Source organism: Mytilus edulis, chromosome 10 (genome assembly GCF_963676685.1).
Source record: "Mytilus edulis chromosome 10, xbMytEdul2.2, whole genome shotgun sequence".
Classification (NCBI taxonomy): domain Eukaryota; kingdom Metazoa; phylum Mollusca; class Bivalvia; order Mytilida; family Mytilidae; genus Mytilus; species Mytilus edulis.
The window spans coordinates 16,321,976-16,334,850 of NC_092353.1; the positions used below are offsets into that span (position 1 = coordinate 16,321,976).

Sequence of the window (12,875 nt, forward strand, 5' to 3'; positions counted from 1 at the left end):
CGTTCTATTTTCAAAGCTATGAGTCGTTGGAAATCGCCCAAATTTGGTAAGATTGATCATGAAAAAAAACGTGTGTGTGCTTCAAAAAAATTTCTATGAGATAGAATTTTGAAATAAACTATGAAAAACTAGGTTTTATAATATATTTTAAGAAAATTAAAAGAAAAAATGGTGTCATCAAACTTGTTTTCTTTGCTACAAGTAAACAATTGAAAATTTCCTTATCATTCCAGTATAAAAAAAAATTACTAAAAGAGTATCTCCCCATAAATGACGTGTTTGAAAATAATGAATTTAAAAACACAAAATTTGATATTTGTTTAAATATTTTTGAGTTATACAATAAATCACCATTTTTTTTTTATATTAATAAACAGTCTAACCAATAAATTGCAATACTGTCTCTAAAATTGCATATTTGGACAAATTACTAGACCAATTTTGCACTGGGATTGTTAAATTAAAGATGGCGGTATACCATGTATATTCCTTAAATTAACTTTAAGTTTAATGGACATCATTGACAATATGTCAGGCTTTCGTAATTATAATTTAGCTGATTATTTACATTTTAAATTTCAAAATTGAAGGGATAATAATTAGTATTGATTTGACAGCTATTAATGAATATGACTTTCACATATGATAAAATGAAATTTTAAACTCATTTTGAAAACTGTCATATATAAATCTATTCGATTCTAATTAGTTGCATTTCTAATTTTTTTTAAATCGTTACTGTGAAAAGTGCAAAAAAATTAACAACGTTAATTGATCTGATGTGATTTTCGACGATAATTAATTGTATCCAAATGTTATACTTTTTAATATTCAAAATTATACATTTATAAAGCAACCATTTACATGTGGATTTGAACCTTTACATATTGAAATCCAGTTGTCTATCGATGAAGACTATATGTTCTTTCTTCTAAGTAATCTTTTGTTCAAACAAATTGCATGCCTAGATCCAGCAGAGGGTATTTTAGTAAAGACAAATTCTTCCTATAGTGATTAACAGACAATTATAGTATGTTCCAAATCAGGTACATGTAGATCTTCTAACATACAGTTGTTTTTGTCTTTTTGGTTTTTATTAAATCGAAACATCAATCATATATTGGAATACAATTTGCCGTTGCTATCAATATTTTCAATACCAAAGACGCAGACTAAATCGTATTAGCATGCAAACTGAAAATGTAAAAGTATATATGTTGTCATCATATGGTGGATTCTCTAATGCGTTAGTTGTTCAGTAATTTTGAACGACAAACGACATAATATTTTTTGTTATACGAAATTGAGTTCTATAGATATCTACTTCGCCTGGTCAGTAATTTTGTTTATAGCTATTATATATGATTGTATAGATATAGGAAGATGTGGTATGAGTGCCAATGAGACAACTCTCCATCCAAATAACAATTTATAAAAGTAAACAATTATAGGTCAAGGAACGGCCTTTAACACGGAACCTTGGCTCACACCGAACAACAAGCTATACAGGGCCCAAAAATTACTAGTGTAAAACTATTTAAACGGGAAAACCAACGGTGTAATCTTTATAAAAATACGAGAAACGAGAAACACGTATAAATTACATAAAAAAACGACAACTACTCTACATCAGATTGTACATATTGTATTAGCTAGGTAATAATATGTCACATAATAACGCTTGCGCAAGTCAGTTAAAATAGAAACCTACACATTTGCAGTCAGACAAATGTCCTTCTCCTGTCTGTTTCATTATATTATTATTTATAACGTACAATGGCTGGTCAATGTTTTAATGAACATATTCGCTACTATTTGCAAACAAGTTTAGTGAAATTAATATAAGGTGTCGTTTTTAATAACTGTATGGTTTTCTTTATTTCACGCTTGAAATGACTTTGATACTAATCGTTTGGAATTAAGCAACTGAAGATAAATAAATGATTAAAACCGAAGGCAAAAAAAACGATTAAATGATCAAACATTTAGTATTATTCAATAAATATTGTATCGAACATAGCTACAGTAATTGTGGTGATGTGTTTTTAAAACACGTGAAATTAGACACAACCCATATAAACTTATTCCAATTCAAAATACAGATTTAAAGGGATATCATCTAACACGATTGTGTGATCTATGAATATGTTGGGTTTTTTTTCTTGTTTAAATTTTATCGATAGAATTATTTTAGTACAAATGAAATAAAACATTACAAAAAAGTTCTTGCTTTATCTCTATCAAAACTTATGGTCTTATTGCACTAATATTTTGAAATTGCACTAGGTCATACTTTCCCCAGACTGTTATTACCTTCTGTACACTAAACCCGTCGGATATGTACTGATTGATAATTTTTTTTGGGATAATATGATTTATTTATCAGTTGTTATACGCTCTGAACTAGCTTTAAGTCAATTGTAGACTCTATGAAATCAGTTCTTTGGGTGTTTTTTTATCTGTACATAATGTATGTAAGTTATTGTGTGTACTTCATGCCAATTTGTTGAGTACAGCCATATCTAATTGAATTTAACAGTGTTTACTTAAATTGTGCTATTAAATCAATGTACAATGTTTGTTGTTTCATTGGCAATTAAAACATCTCCTTGTATTATATATGTTTATAAGGCAACGATATTGATAACATTTTCATGATTTCATAAAAAGTGTAACCCAATATTTTAACCGAACAAAAGTTAATTAGTAAACATATTATAATTTTTACTATTACTATTGCAACTCTTAAGGGAGGGGCGAAAGATACCAGAGGGATAGTCTACCCATAGATTGAAAATAAACTGACAACGCCATGACTAAAATTTAAAAGACAAACAGACAGGTAATAGTACAGAAGACTCAACATAGAAAACTGAAGACTACGCAAACAGGAACCCTACCAAAATTGAGGGTGATCTCATGTGCTCCGGAAGGGTAAGCACCTTATTGATAACGTACATGATACGATTTGACAATTACTCAATTAGTTTACTAGCTTCTAATCACATAAGGATGTTTTTTCTTCTGTATACTCTATACAAAATATGTCATTTTGTAAAAACCTGTAGCTTGAGAAAATACCCGGAGACCTATTGTTTTTATTATATTTTTGAAAATATCACAATATACGTCATTCAGGCAAAGTATGAACAAATTCTATCATTTTTAGTACTCCCATGCCACCTTAAGTTATGTGATGCTTACGTTTGTTATGGTTCAATACTTAAATTATTTTCGGTCCGATTAAATGCAACGTAATGAGGAGAATGCGGAAATGTCTTGCATTAATGACAGTAAATATACTCATCATAGATACCCCAACATACAAGAGTTAAACCAGACGTGCGTTTCGTCTACGTAAACTTACAAGTGACGCTCGAATCAAAAAAGATAAAAAGGGCTTAAAAATTAAGAAGTTAAAGAGTGTTAAGGAATCAAAATTTGGAGAGGTTTTGCCAATACAGCTAAAGTAAAAGAGGGACGAAAGATACCAAAGGGACAGTCAAACTCATAAATCTAAAACAAACTGACAACGCCATGGCTAAAATGAAAAAGACAAACAGAAAAACAATAGTACACATGACACAACATAGAAAACTAAAGAATACACAACACGAACCCCACCAAAAACTAGGGGTGATCTCAGGTGCTCCGGAAGGGTAAGCAGATCCTGCTCCACATGTGGCACCCGTCGTGTTGCTTGTGTGATTACAAATCCGGTAAATAGTCTAATTCGGTAGATCACATTCATGAAAGGGAAGGGGATTGTAGTTACGACGTAAAGAACATATCCGATATCATTTGTGAAACGGTTATTCCATAACGATCAACCAACTCGTGATGGCGTCCGTAAAATTTACGAAGGGATGATTTCAACTTCACCATTTGGAACTCTTGGTTTAATAGCTTCCTTGTGAGCAGTAACCCTCTATCAAGAAAATCATGATAGGGAATGCAAGCACGGGAATATCGTATCAATTGGGAGATATATACCCCGTATGCAGGTGCTGCTGGAATGTTGATACTTAGAAATGGAAAGTTCACAATTGGAAAGCTGAAATCATCTCTTTTGTCGTAAAGTTTTGTTTTCAACCGACCCTCATTGTCAATTTCTAGATGTAAGTCAAGATATGAAGCCGACTTAACTGTATCAGCTGTAGTATCCTTTATCTCCAATTCGATGGGATAGATGCGTTCCACATAGTCACCAAATTTTGAATTGTTTAGTGAAAGAACGTTATCTATATAGCGGAAAGTAGAGTTAAAGGATATTGCTAACTTCCTATCTTTCTTCCTAAGAAGTTCCTGCATGAAGTCAGCCTCATAATAATAAAGAAACAAATCGGCAAGTAGAGGGGCACAGTTTGTGCCCATTGGGATGCCGACAGTCTGTTGAAAAACACGTCCTCCGAACGTTACAAATATGTTGTCAATCAAGAAATCAAGCATCTTGATAATATCGGTTTCAGAGAATTTTTTGTTTGAATCAGAGTGATTCTTTACAAAGTATGATTTATCCCTCCCTAAGACAAGATACTTGAATCTACGTTGTCCATTCTTTTTTATGAAGCAAAGTAATACCAACTCTTTCAATTTGTCTTTTAGTTTGGAATGTGGAATACTTGTGTAAAGAGTAGAAAAGTCAAATGTTTTAATACTGTTACAAGATGAAAGAGAGTTAGATTGTATGTACTCTAAAAGATCTTTGGAATTTTTAAGTATCCACATCTGATTCACGCCACATCTAGAATAGGCAGTTTCACAATAACTTTGAAGCCCGTCTTTGATTGCTGATAAAATAGATGTTAATAATTTAGAAAGAGGTTTCGTGGAGCAATTGGAAGACCCAGCAATATACCGTTGTTTGTAAGGACACTTATGTAGTTTAGATATCCAATACAGTGCTGGAAGATCCAGTTCTCCATCTTTGGTTGAAATACCAAAGGAACAAAGAACAGACTTATGATTATCCAGGATTTCCTCTTTGGTAAGTGTCGTGAGGGTATATGTTGAGTTTCCAAGTGAATTGTCTATACCTAATTCGTTTATCAAGCAATTAATGTAGTGACTTTTACAGACAAAAACGATGTTATTAGGGGCTTTGTCAGCGGGGACAACAACATATTTATCATGGAGGTCGGATAAGTGTTTAGCAACATTTGGGTCTTTAAAGATTGACGTAGCAAGGGCATTGATGGGCCCATTCAGTTTCTTGATTCTGATATGTATTAACGACCTCACTGCCTTAATCCATTCGGATAGAGTGTCTACGTCTTCCTTTTCACGTTTAGCCCATTGCCTGGTCATCTATTTCCTAGGTAAAGTTTGAGTAAGTGAAACAGTTGGATAACGATCAGATTGAACTCTCATAAAAGCTCAGGGTATATGGGGTCCGGTATATGGAGGGGTAGTACAGAGCTTAAGAAAAAGGTTAAACTCTTAGAAGTTCGAGGCATATACATGTTACAGAGATTTGTCACAACCCAATGGTTTGAGCTTGACAAAACAAAAGTAGTACATATGAACTTTTCATTCCAGGATATATTTTTACGAAACTTAGTGGTAAAAGGGGCAACGTTATAACCGTAAAATGAGTTCCGATAGGAAATAGCATTGTTTATAATTACAGACTGAAGTGCAACTTTAAAATATGTGATATGAATATATATATCTTAATACCTTTAAGACCACTACAGTTTGTCCCAAGTCAGAAGCCTGTAATTCATAATTGGTTTTCGTTGGTTCCTTTTATGTCTACCATATTTTCTTATAGCATAACTTGTGTTGTTCGTTTTTCGTTTGGACAGTTTAAGAAATTAGAGATCTAGGGTTTTACATCCTTTGGTCTATGGTGAATATATGATTCACCAACAATCAAATGATATTGATGTTCTTTATGTTCATATGTAACCAATATAAACTTAACACAGATAAAAATTAAAGCAAGATGCTCAAGCGTAAAAAGTAATTAGTTAAAAAGAACTAATTATTGACTGACCGAGGTTGATCATTAATAAATAAACTTGTTTTAAATATGGAAATAGAACACTCCATAACAAATAAATATATTGTCCATTAATGATTGATAATTATAAAACAAAAATGATGAGTCATTTCCTAAATGTCATAATTGTTTGTCTTTTCGACGTTTGTAGTTTTGGGCATTTTGTTGTCTTTTTATTTATAAACTAAGACTGATTCGTATCACCTATAAGTAGAGGATAGGATAAAACGTCGGTGCAATGCTATTGTAGAAGTGCGATATAAATTAACAGGTTTCAGCCCCTGTTGGGGAGTAAGTAAAGAATCAAATCTACTCTATCATTGCTATTTGGTATTCAAAACACTTTACAAATTACCTTATTTCATGATAGTATTTTCATTAAAATACGTGATATGACCATAATGGTTCCATAATACTGTGAGGTTATGGTAAAATGTAATTCTCGAAAGCTGGGTTACATTCAAAAGGAGTTAAAATTGATAAACATAATAGATATATGTGTTATGCCGTACTTACGATAGTATTGTTATCAAAAAGTCGTTATATTGACCATTATAGTTCCATAATACTGGGAGTGTACGGTAGAGGCAATTACACAAATCAAGTTTTAAATTCGAAAAGAGTTTAATTAAATTGTAAAAAAAGAGTCAGTGATGAAGGTTCCGAATTCTTTTTTTTAAGATAACATTTTTATTACAACACAGAGACAATATTACTGTATATGTGCTGTGTAATCCAAAAACGTACTATGTATAAATCTTCCCTCAAAATCAAATACAAATAAATGATGCTTAGCGTGGGTGAATCGATGTAGTTTCAGTAAATGAAAACAAAACCTGTTCTATACACCATTGCAAAGGGAACCGCTGACCACGGAACAAAACATAATTCTTAACAGACACCATACCTATCTTACCAATTTATACATTGAAATGCTTCAGACTAACTGAAAATGTGAAATGTTAAAATCAATATAAAATAAAACATAGATTGAACATTGAAATCTTGGATTTGGAAAAGCAACTGTAAACTACAAACAATATTTCACGTTTTTTCCAATTGAATTTTCCCAATCGAAATCGAACCAATTCTGCTGTATGAGATAATAAAAACATATTATAAGTTATCGTCAATATGTTATGGTGAAAAAGATGGAAATTGTAATGACATAAATTCGGTTATTATATTGAAAAGTTTTAATCTTGTCCGTTGTAGTGCATTCTTTGTCATTATATATGTATAGTTATGACCTTAACATTTTATGTTTAAGTTCTTTCTAACTTTGAGCAGCGAAAGAAAATTATTTCGATAATACCTACCCAACCTCCCTCCACTATAACTATGTATTTTGTTTTTGGTACTGCTATTTTGTTCTAAATATTTTCAGGTACATGTATATACTAGTTAGTAAGCGAGAGTTCTTGATTGTAAAACAATTCTTAATCATTGATGATTTACCATTTGCTGCCAATAATTGCAGAAGTCAGTAAGAGGTTGTATTTATAGAAACATTGATCATTAATAAGTAAAAATTGTGTTCGCGATCGTATGATAACTTTTGGATACAGATGGTTCATATATTATTTAAGTAGTTAAGAACATTGTATATCAGGACCATACATATATCGACAAGTCTAAAGTGAAAACAACGGTCAAACCTATAATTGCAAAGAATAAAAACCAAAATTTGTATATGTGTTCATGCAAAACAAATGTCATTATCCAAAAGACCAAAAAAGTGAAAAGTATATTTTAACAAAATACATTTGACCAGCAGGTCTAACACCCGTTTGCCAAATAAACTGATTACCAGATGTAATTAATGGATCTTATTATTACCCATTAGAAAACAATTAATTTGCAGAAAAGATGGTTAACCGCCAAATGTAAGGTGCGAAATTTTATACACCATATCTGGATTTCGTCAATTAATGTCTTTTCAGTGATTATAGGAATTGAAACGGTATTTGGAAGGCCATAAAATTAATTTCAATTAAGGAAAGACTCGTGAGTCTTGAAAAAAGTCAAAATAGGATGAACATATTATATAAATTCGAATTAAAGTATAATACAAGCCCACACGGAAAAAACATTACAAGTCTAAATTGAAAACATCGTTCAATCCGATGATTGCGTTGGATAAAAACTGATATTCTAAACATGTTCATACTTAAGAAATGTTTTTGGTAGAGGGGTCTGAATACAGCACAAACATCATTTTCCAAAAGACCAACGTATTTGACAAGAAGGTCGAACAACTGATGTTCTGAAACCCTGCTGACTACCATTGGCGATTGCCAAAAAAAACAGAACATTAGATGTAACAAAATGGAACTTATTATTAATTTATTACCCAACAGAAAACAATAGATGCGGAAAAGATGGTATACCATAAAACATGAGATAAAATATTGTACACCATACCCGAAATTCGACACTTTATGTCTCCTTAAGGATTTTAGGGAATGAAACGGTATTAGAAAGGCCATACAATTTACCTCAATTTAGGATATACTCTTGAATATCGAAAGAGTTGAAATAGAATGAACGGATCATATAAACTCAAAGGCGAATATAATACAAGTCCAAACGAAGTCTAAATTGAAAACAAGAATGTGTCCATAGTACACGAATGCCCCACTCGCACTATCATTTTCTATGTTCAGTGGACCGTGCAATTGGGGTCAAAACTTTAATTTGGAATTAAAATTAGAAAGATCATATCATAGGGATCATGTGTACTAAGTTTCAAGTTGATGTAACTTTTAACTTCATCAAAAACTACCTTGACCAAAAACTTTAACCTGAACTTCGCACTATCATTTTCTATGTTCAGTGGACCATGAAATTGGGGTCAAAACTATAATTTGGCATTCAAATTAGAAAGATCATAACATGGGGAACAAGTGTACTAAGTTTCAAGTTGATTGGACTTCAACTTCTTCAAAAACTACCTTGACCAAAAACATTAACCTGAAGCGGACGGACGAACGGAGGCACAGACCAGAAAACATAATGCCCCTCTACTATCGTAGGTGGGGCATAACAACGTTCAAAGCAACGATTGCGTTGAATAAATATCTAAGTTGCCAGATGTAACAAACAATTCTATCTATGCTAAAAATTAATCTATCTAGTTGAATAATATATATCTTTGAATCTATCTAGTAGAACAATATCTTTCTTTGAATCTATCAAAGTGAACAACATATATCTTTGAATCCATCTGTGTGTAAATATTTTAATTTGAGTTTAATGATAATAAAGCTGTGAAGTTCGTATCTCTGATTTTATATCCTTGTCTAATCTATCGAAGACATTAATTTGAGATTTTAAAAGTTGGTTCATTTCTGTCATTTCTGTCATATCAGTTTTTCATAAATTGTTTTGTTACAAATTAGGCTGTTAGTTTTATCAATTGGAGTGTTCCAAATTTTTGCATATCGGGGCCTTTTATAGCGGACTATACGGTATGACAATTGACAGTATTACCACCTTTATTTGTAAAGTGGAAAATAGCCAATTTAATTGATATTTTATAATATGTCTTTTTATATTGTGATGAAACACTATTCATTTAAATAAGGGTAAATTTTGATATCTATTAAAACGTTTAAACCTGCTGCATTTGCACCTGTTCTGAGTCAGAAATATGAAGTCCAGTAGTAGTCACTTGTTGATGTGGCTCATGAGTGTTTCTCGTTTCTCCTTTTTTGTATATATTAAACCGTTGGTTTTTTGAATGGTTTTAAACTAGTCATTTTTTGGGGACCTTCATAGCTTGCTGTTCGTTGTGAGCTAAGGCTCCGCGCTGATAACCATACTTTGACCTATAATGGTTTACCTTTATAATGGTGACTGCAATTGAGAGTTGTCTAATTCGCACTCATACCAAATCTTCTTATATCTTTTTGGCCTTGCAATCAAAAGAAGGGATTAAGAAATCACGACATGAAATAATGTTATGTAAAAAAACTTACTGCAATTGTTCATTGTTCCAAAGTTATAAAAAGCATATTTCCCTTTCCTATACAGTATATAGTTTTCTTCCAATACGTCAATGGCTTCAATGCTTTTTTGAGACATTTTGTTTGTTATCTATCCCATCAAATTATTCTTAACCATAACCCCATGTGCACATCATAAAATTCTACAATAACTTCACATATCAAACCAACAAATGCCCTAAGTGTCGGACTCCACGGGATATATCAATTTGCATTGTTAAATAACATATAATTGCAACTTCCTTATTCATCAAGAATTTTAGTTATTACATGATGGAATAGCGCTCAGATAATAGATTATTCTGCTAAAAGCAAACAGCTAACAGAACTTCTATGCATCAAAATAATTCTGCTCTTAAATATTAATCAGTTCATGCCTTCCTAGCCATGGTACAAGGGATTATTGTTTTGTTAACAATTGCAATATCCAACATAGGCAAACATTCTGCATTGCCGAATCAACAAACAAAATCAATAATGACAATGTGATAAATGTTCAGTGGTCAATATTAATTTAATTTTGATACGAACGTACGTTCATACAATTTAATTATTTAGAATAATCGCAAAGAATGTAACGACTATTTCAGGTACGATGAATAGATAATATCATATTGCATTTTAAATATTACATTCGTATCAACCAGAGACACACATTTAATTCCAACATCTCTGGTGGAGGAATTTTATTGGTTGAGGGTTGATATTCGGATTGTGATCATAAAAAACATGTATAATAGTTGTTATGTATGAAATGTTTACGTAAATTACAAGACATATACACATTGTTCAGGAAGGATTTAATGGCTGTTGAATTTGAAGGTAGACAATAATGCATATACTAGGATATTTTATCATATGTATAGGTAGTTCAACGCTCAAACATGTCTTATTTTGGTTTTCAATTGTATTTGTTTAGCGTAAGATTAAATGATTATTCTGTTTCAAAATTGCTTTAGTTGTTGTTAAATTAGGCTGTATATACGGGTCTGCCATTATCAACAGAGGGTAACACGTTGGTCACAAAAAAATCAAGAACTGCCATTCATTAAGCTTATCGAAATTATCAAACAGTTGACCTAAAATGGGTTGAGCTACTATATTAAGGTAGTTTTTGGATATATAGCTCTTCAATTTCTTCGGTTCTGATATAACTCTTTTGCTTTTAAATATTCGGCCTGTTGAATGAAAAAATGGGAAATGCTTATGATGCTTAAAACTTATAAATTTTTTATTGTTTACCTCACAAGCATAAGAAAATATGAAGTTCCAATGATTTGCACATTTGGTATAATTACGATTGTCCCACAGGTCTGCTTTTTCTTACTCTAAGTTGGTTTTGAACTTTAAGTTTAACATTATTAGCGGAATTGAAGCATGTCATTTTTGTTAATTCATATTTTTACAAAAAATCAATCAATCATCAATTTATATCTGGTTCAAAATCATAATACTGGCTCTTCATTATATAAAATTGTTTTGAGCTATAATTCACTGGTATGTCTGAATTTAGACTAATTTGTTGTAAAACACGTTAGATGCCAAATAAATAGTTTTTTTTATACATCAAATTTATAGTACGGTATTTGGTTTTACACTTTCTTTAACAGCCAATTAAACAACATTAATATACTTTAGCCACATGTAAACCTGCCGACTCGGTTACAATTTTATATGTTGCAAATAACAAGAGCTGATTTTCTTAAATAAAATTTGTCAATTCGCAGAGATTGAACCATGTCCCTGTATACTTCAATTAAAATGTATAGTAAGTACATGATAGAACACATATTTCTAACGGGTGTATTTTAATAGATCAATAATATATCATAAGCATTTGGAAATAAGTTCCTTCACAACTGTAAGTGGTTATGTGTACTTTAAGCACGGTCTTTTTGTTGATATGTGTTTTTATTTTATTTTACACATTTGATAACTATAAAGGATTCACATATGCTGATAGGGTCAGTTTCTGCAAATTGTTATACAGTTACTATGAAACCATCGAATGCATTGATTTGTATAACTTTAATTATGTGCGTTCAGCACTATTTGTGATTGCATTTCCTAACCCTGGTCTACCTGCCATTAAATATCTTCTATAAACAAAGAAATGTTTTGAATAAAATAAAATTGTCAAGTAAGAACGAGCCATAAAAACCTCTAGCTCGTATTTAGTTTATTTATGTTATTTGAACACAAGGCGGCACAAGAGTTAAAGATTTATGATACTTATTAAAAAAGTAAATAATATGGTAGATTGTATGACTGCCAATGAGACATCTCTTCAAAAGAGACCAAGGACATATAAATTACCAGCTATTGTTATACCTTACATACATTTCAAACAATTCTATTGGGCAAAACTTTAACCCTATTATTCATCGGCGAATAACCTTTTTAGTTTGTTGATTTGTACCCATGAAAATGACGTCAGAGACTTAAAAACCAAAATAATACGTTCAAGCTACATGAAGCCCATTGAATGATTGATCGAAATAAGAGGAAATAAAGGTTTTGACGTGATCCAACCATCAACAAAAAGTAAGATCAAAATACTAATCGACTATAAGATAATTAAAATAAAATTCGTTACCAGCAACGTTTCCAGTGCTTTCCGTCTGATTTTTAGCCTTTTTCTCACAATTTTTCTGTTGATTAAGTCCAAATTTTTGCCATGCGTTAGGCATTTCGTCTTCCTCATCCGAAACATCTTTCCTTCTAGGGGCATCATTTTTATTTGGAATATTATAAAAGGTTTGTCCATTCTTCTTTATGATATAATCTGTCTGCATTTTAGTAAATAATTGTATAACACCTTCCGTTTGTATCATGATTCATTCCATTCAAAATGTTTTCCGCTT

The 12,875-nt window shown here is 31.5% G+C and overlaps 1 protein-coding gene across 1 annotated transcript in view; it reads right to left on the bottom strand.

Moving 5' to 3' along the window:
• Positions 1-12,875, bottom strand: part of LOC139493512 (ankyrin repeat domain-containing protein 12-like) — a 66,049-nt gene extending 53,174 nt beyond the window's left edge. The window contains exon 1 of the mRNA XM_071281995.1: positions 12,608-12,875. Coding sequence (XP_071138096.1) covers positions 12,608-12,845 — 238 coding nt within the window. The 5' untranslated portion in view covers positions 12,846-12,875. The remainder of the gene's footprint in view (positions 1-12,607) is intronic.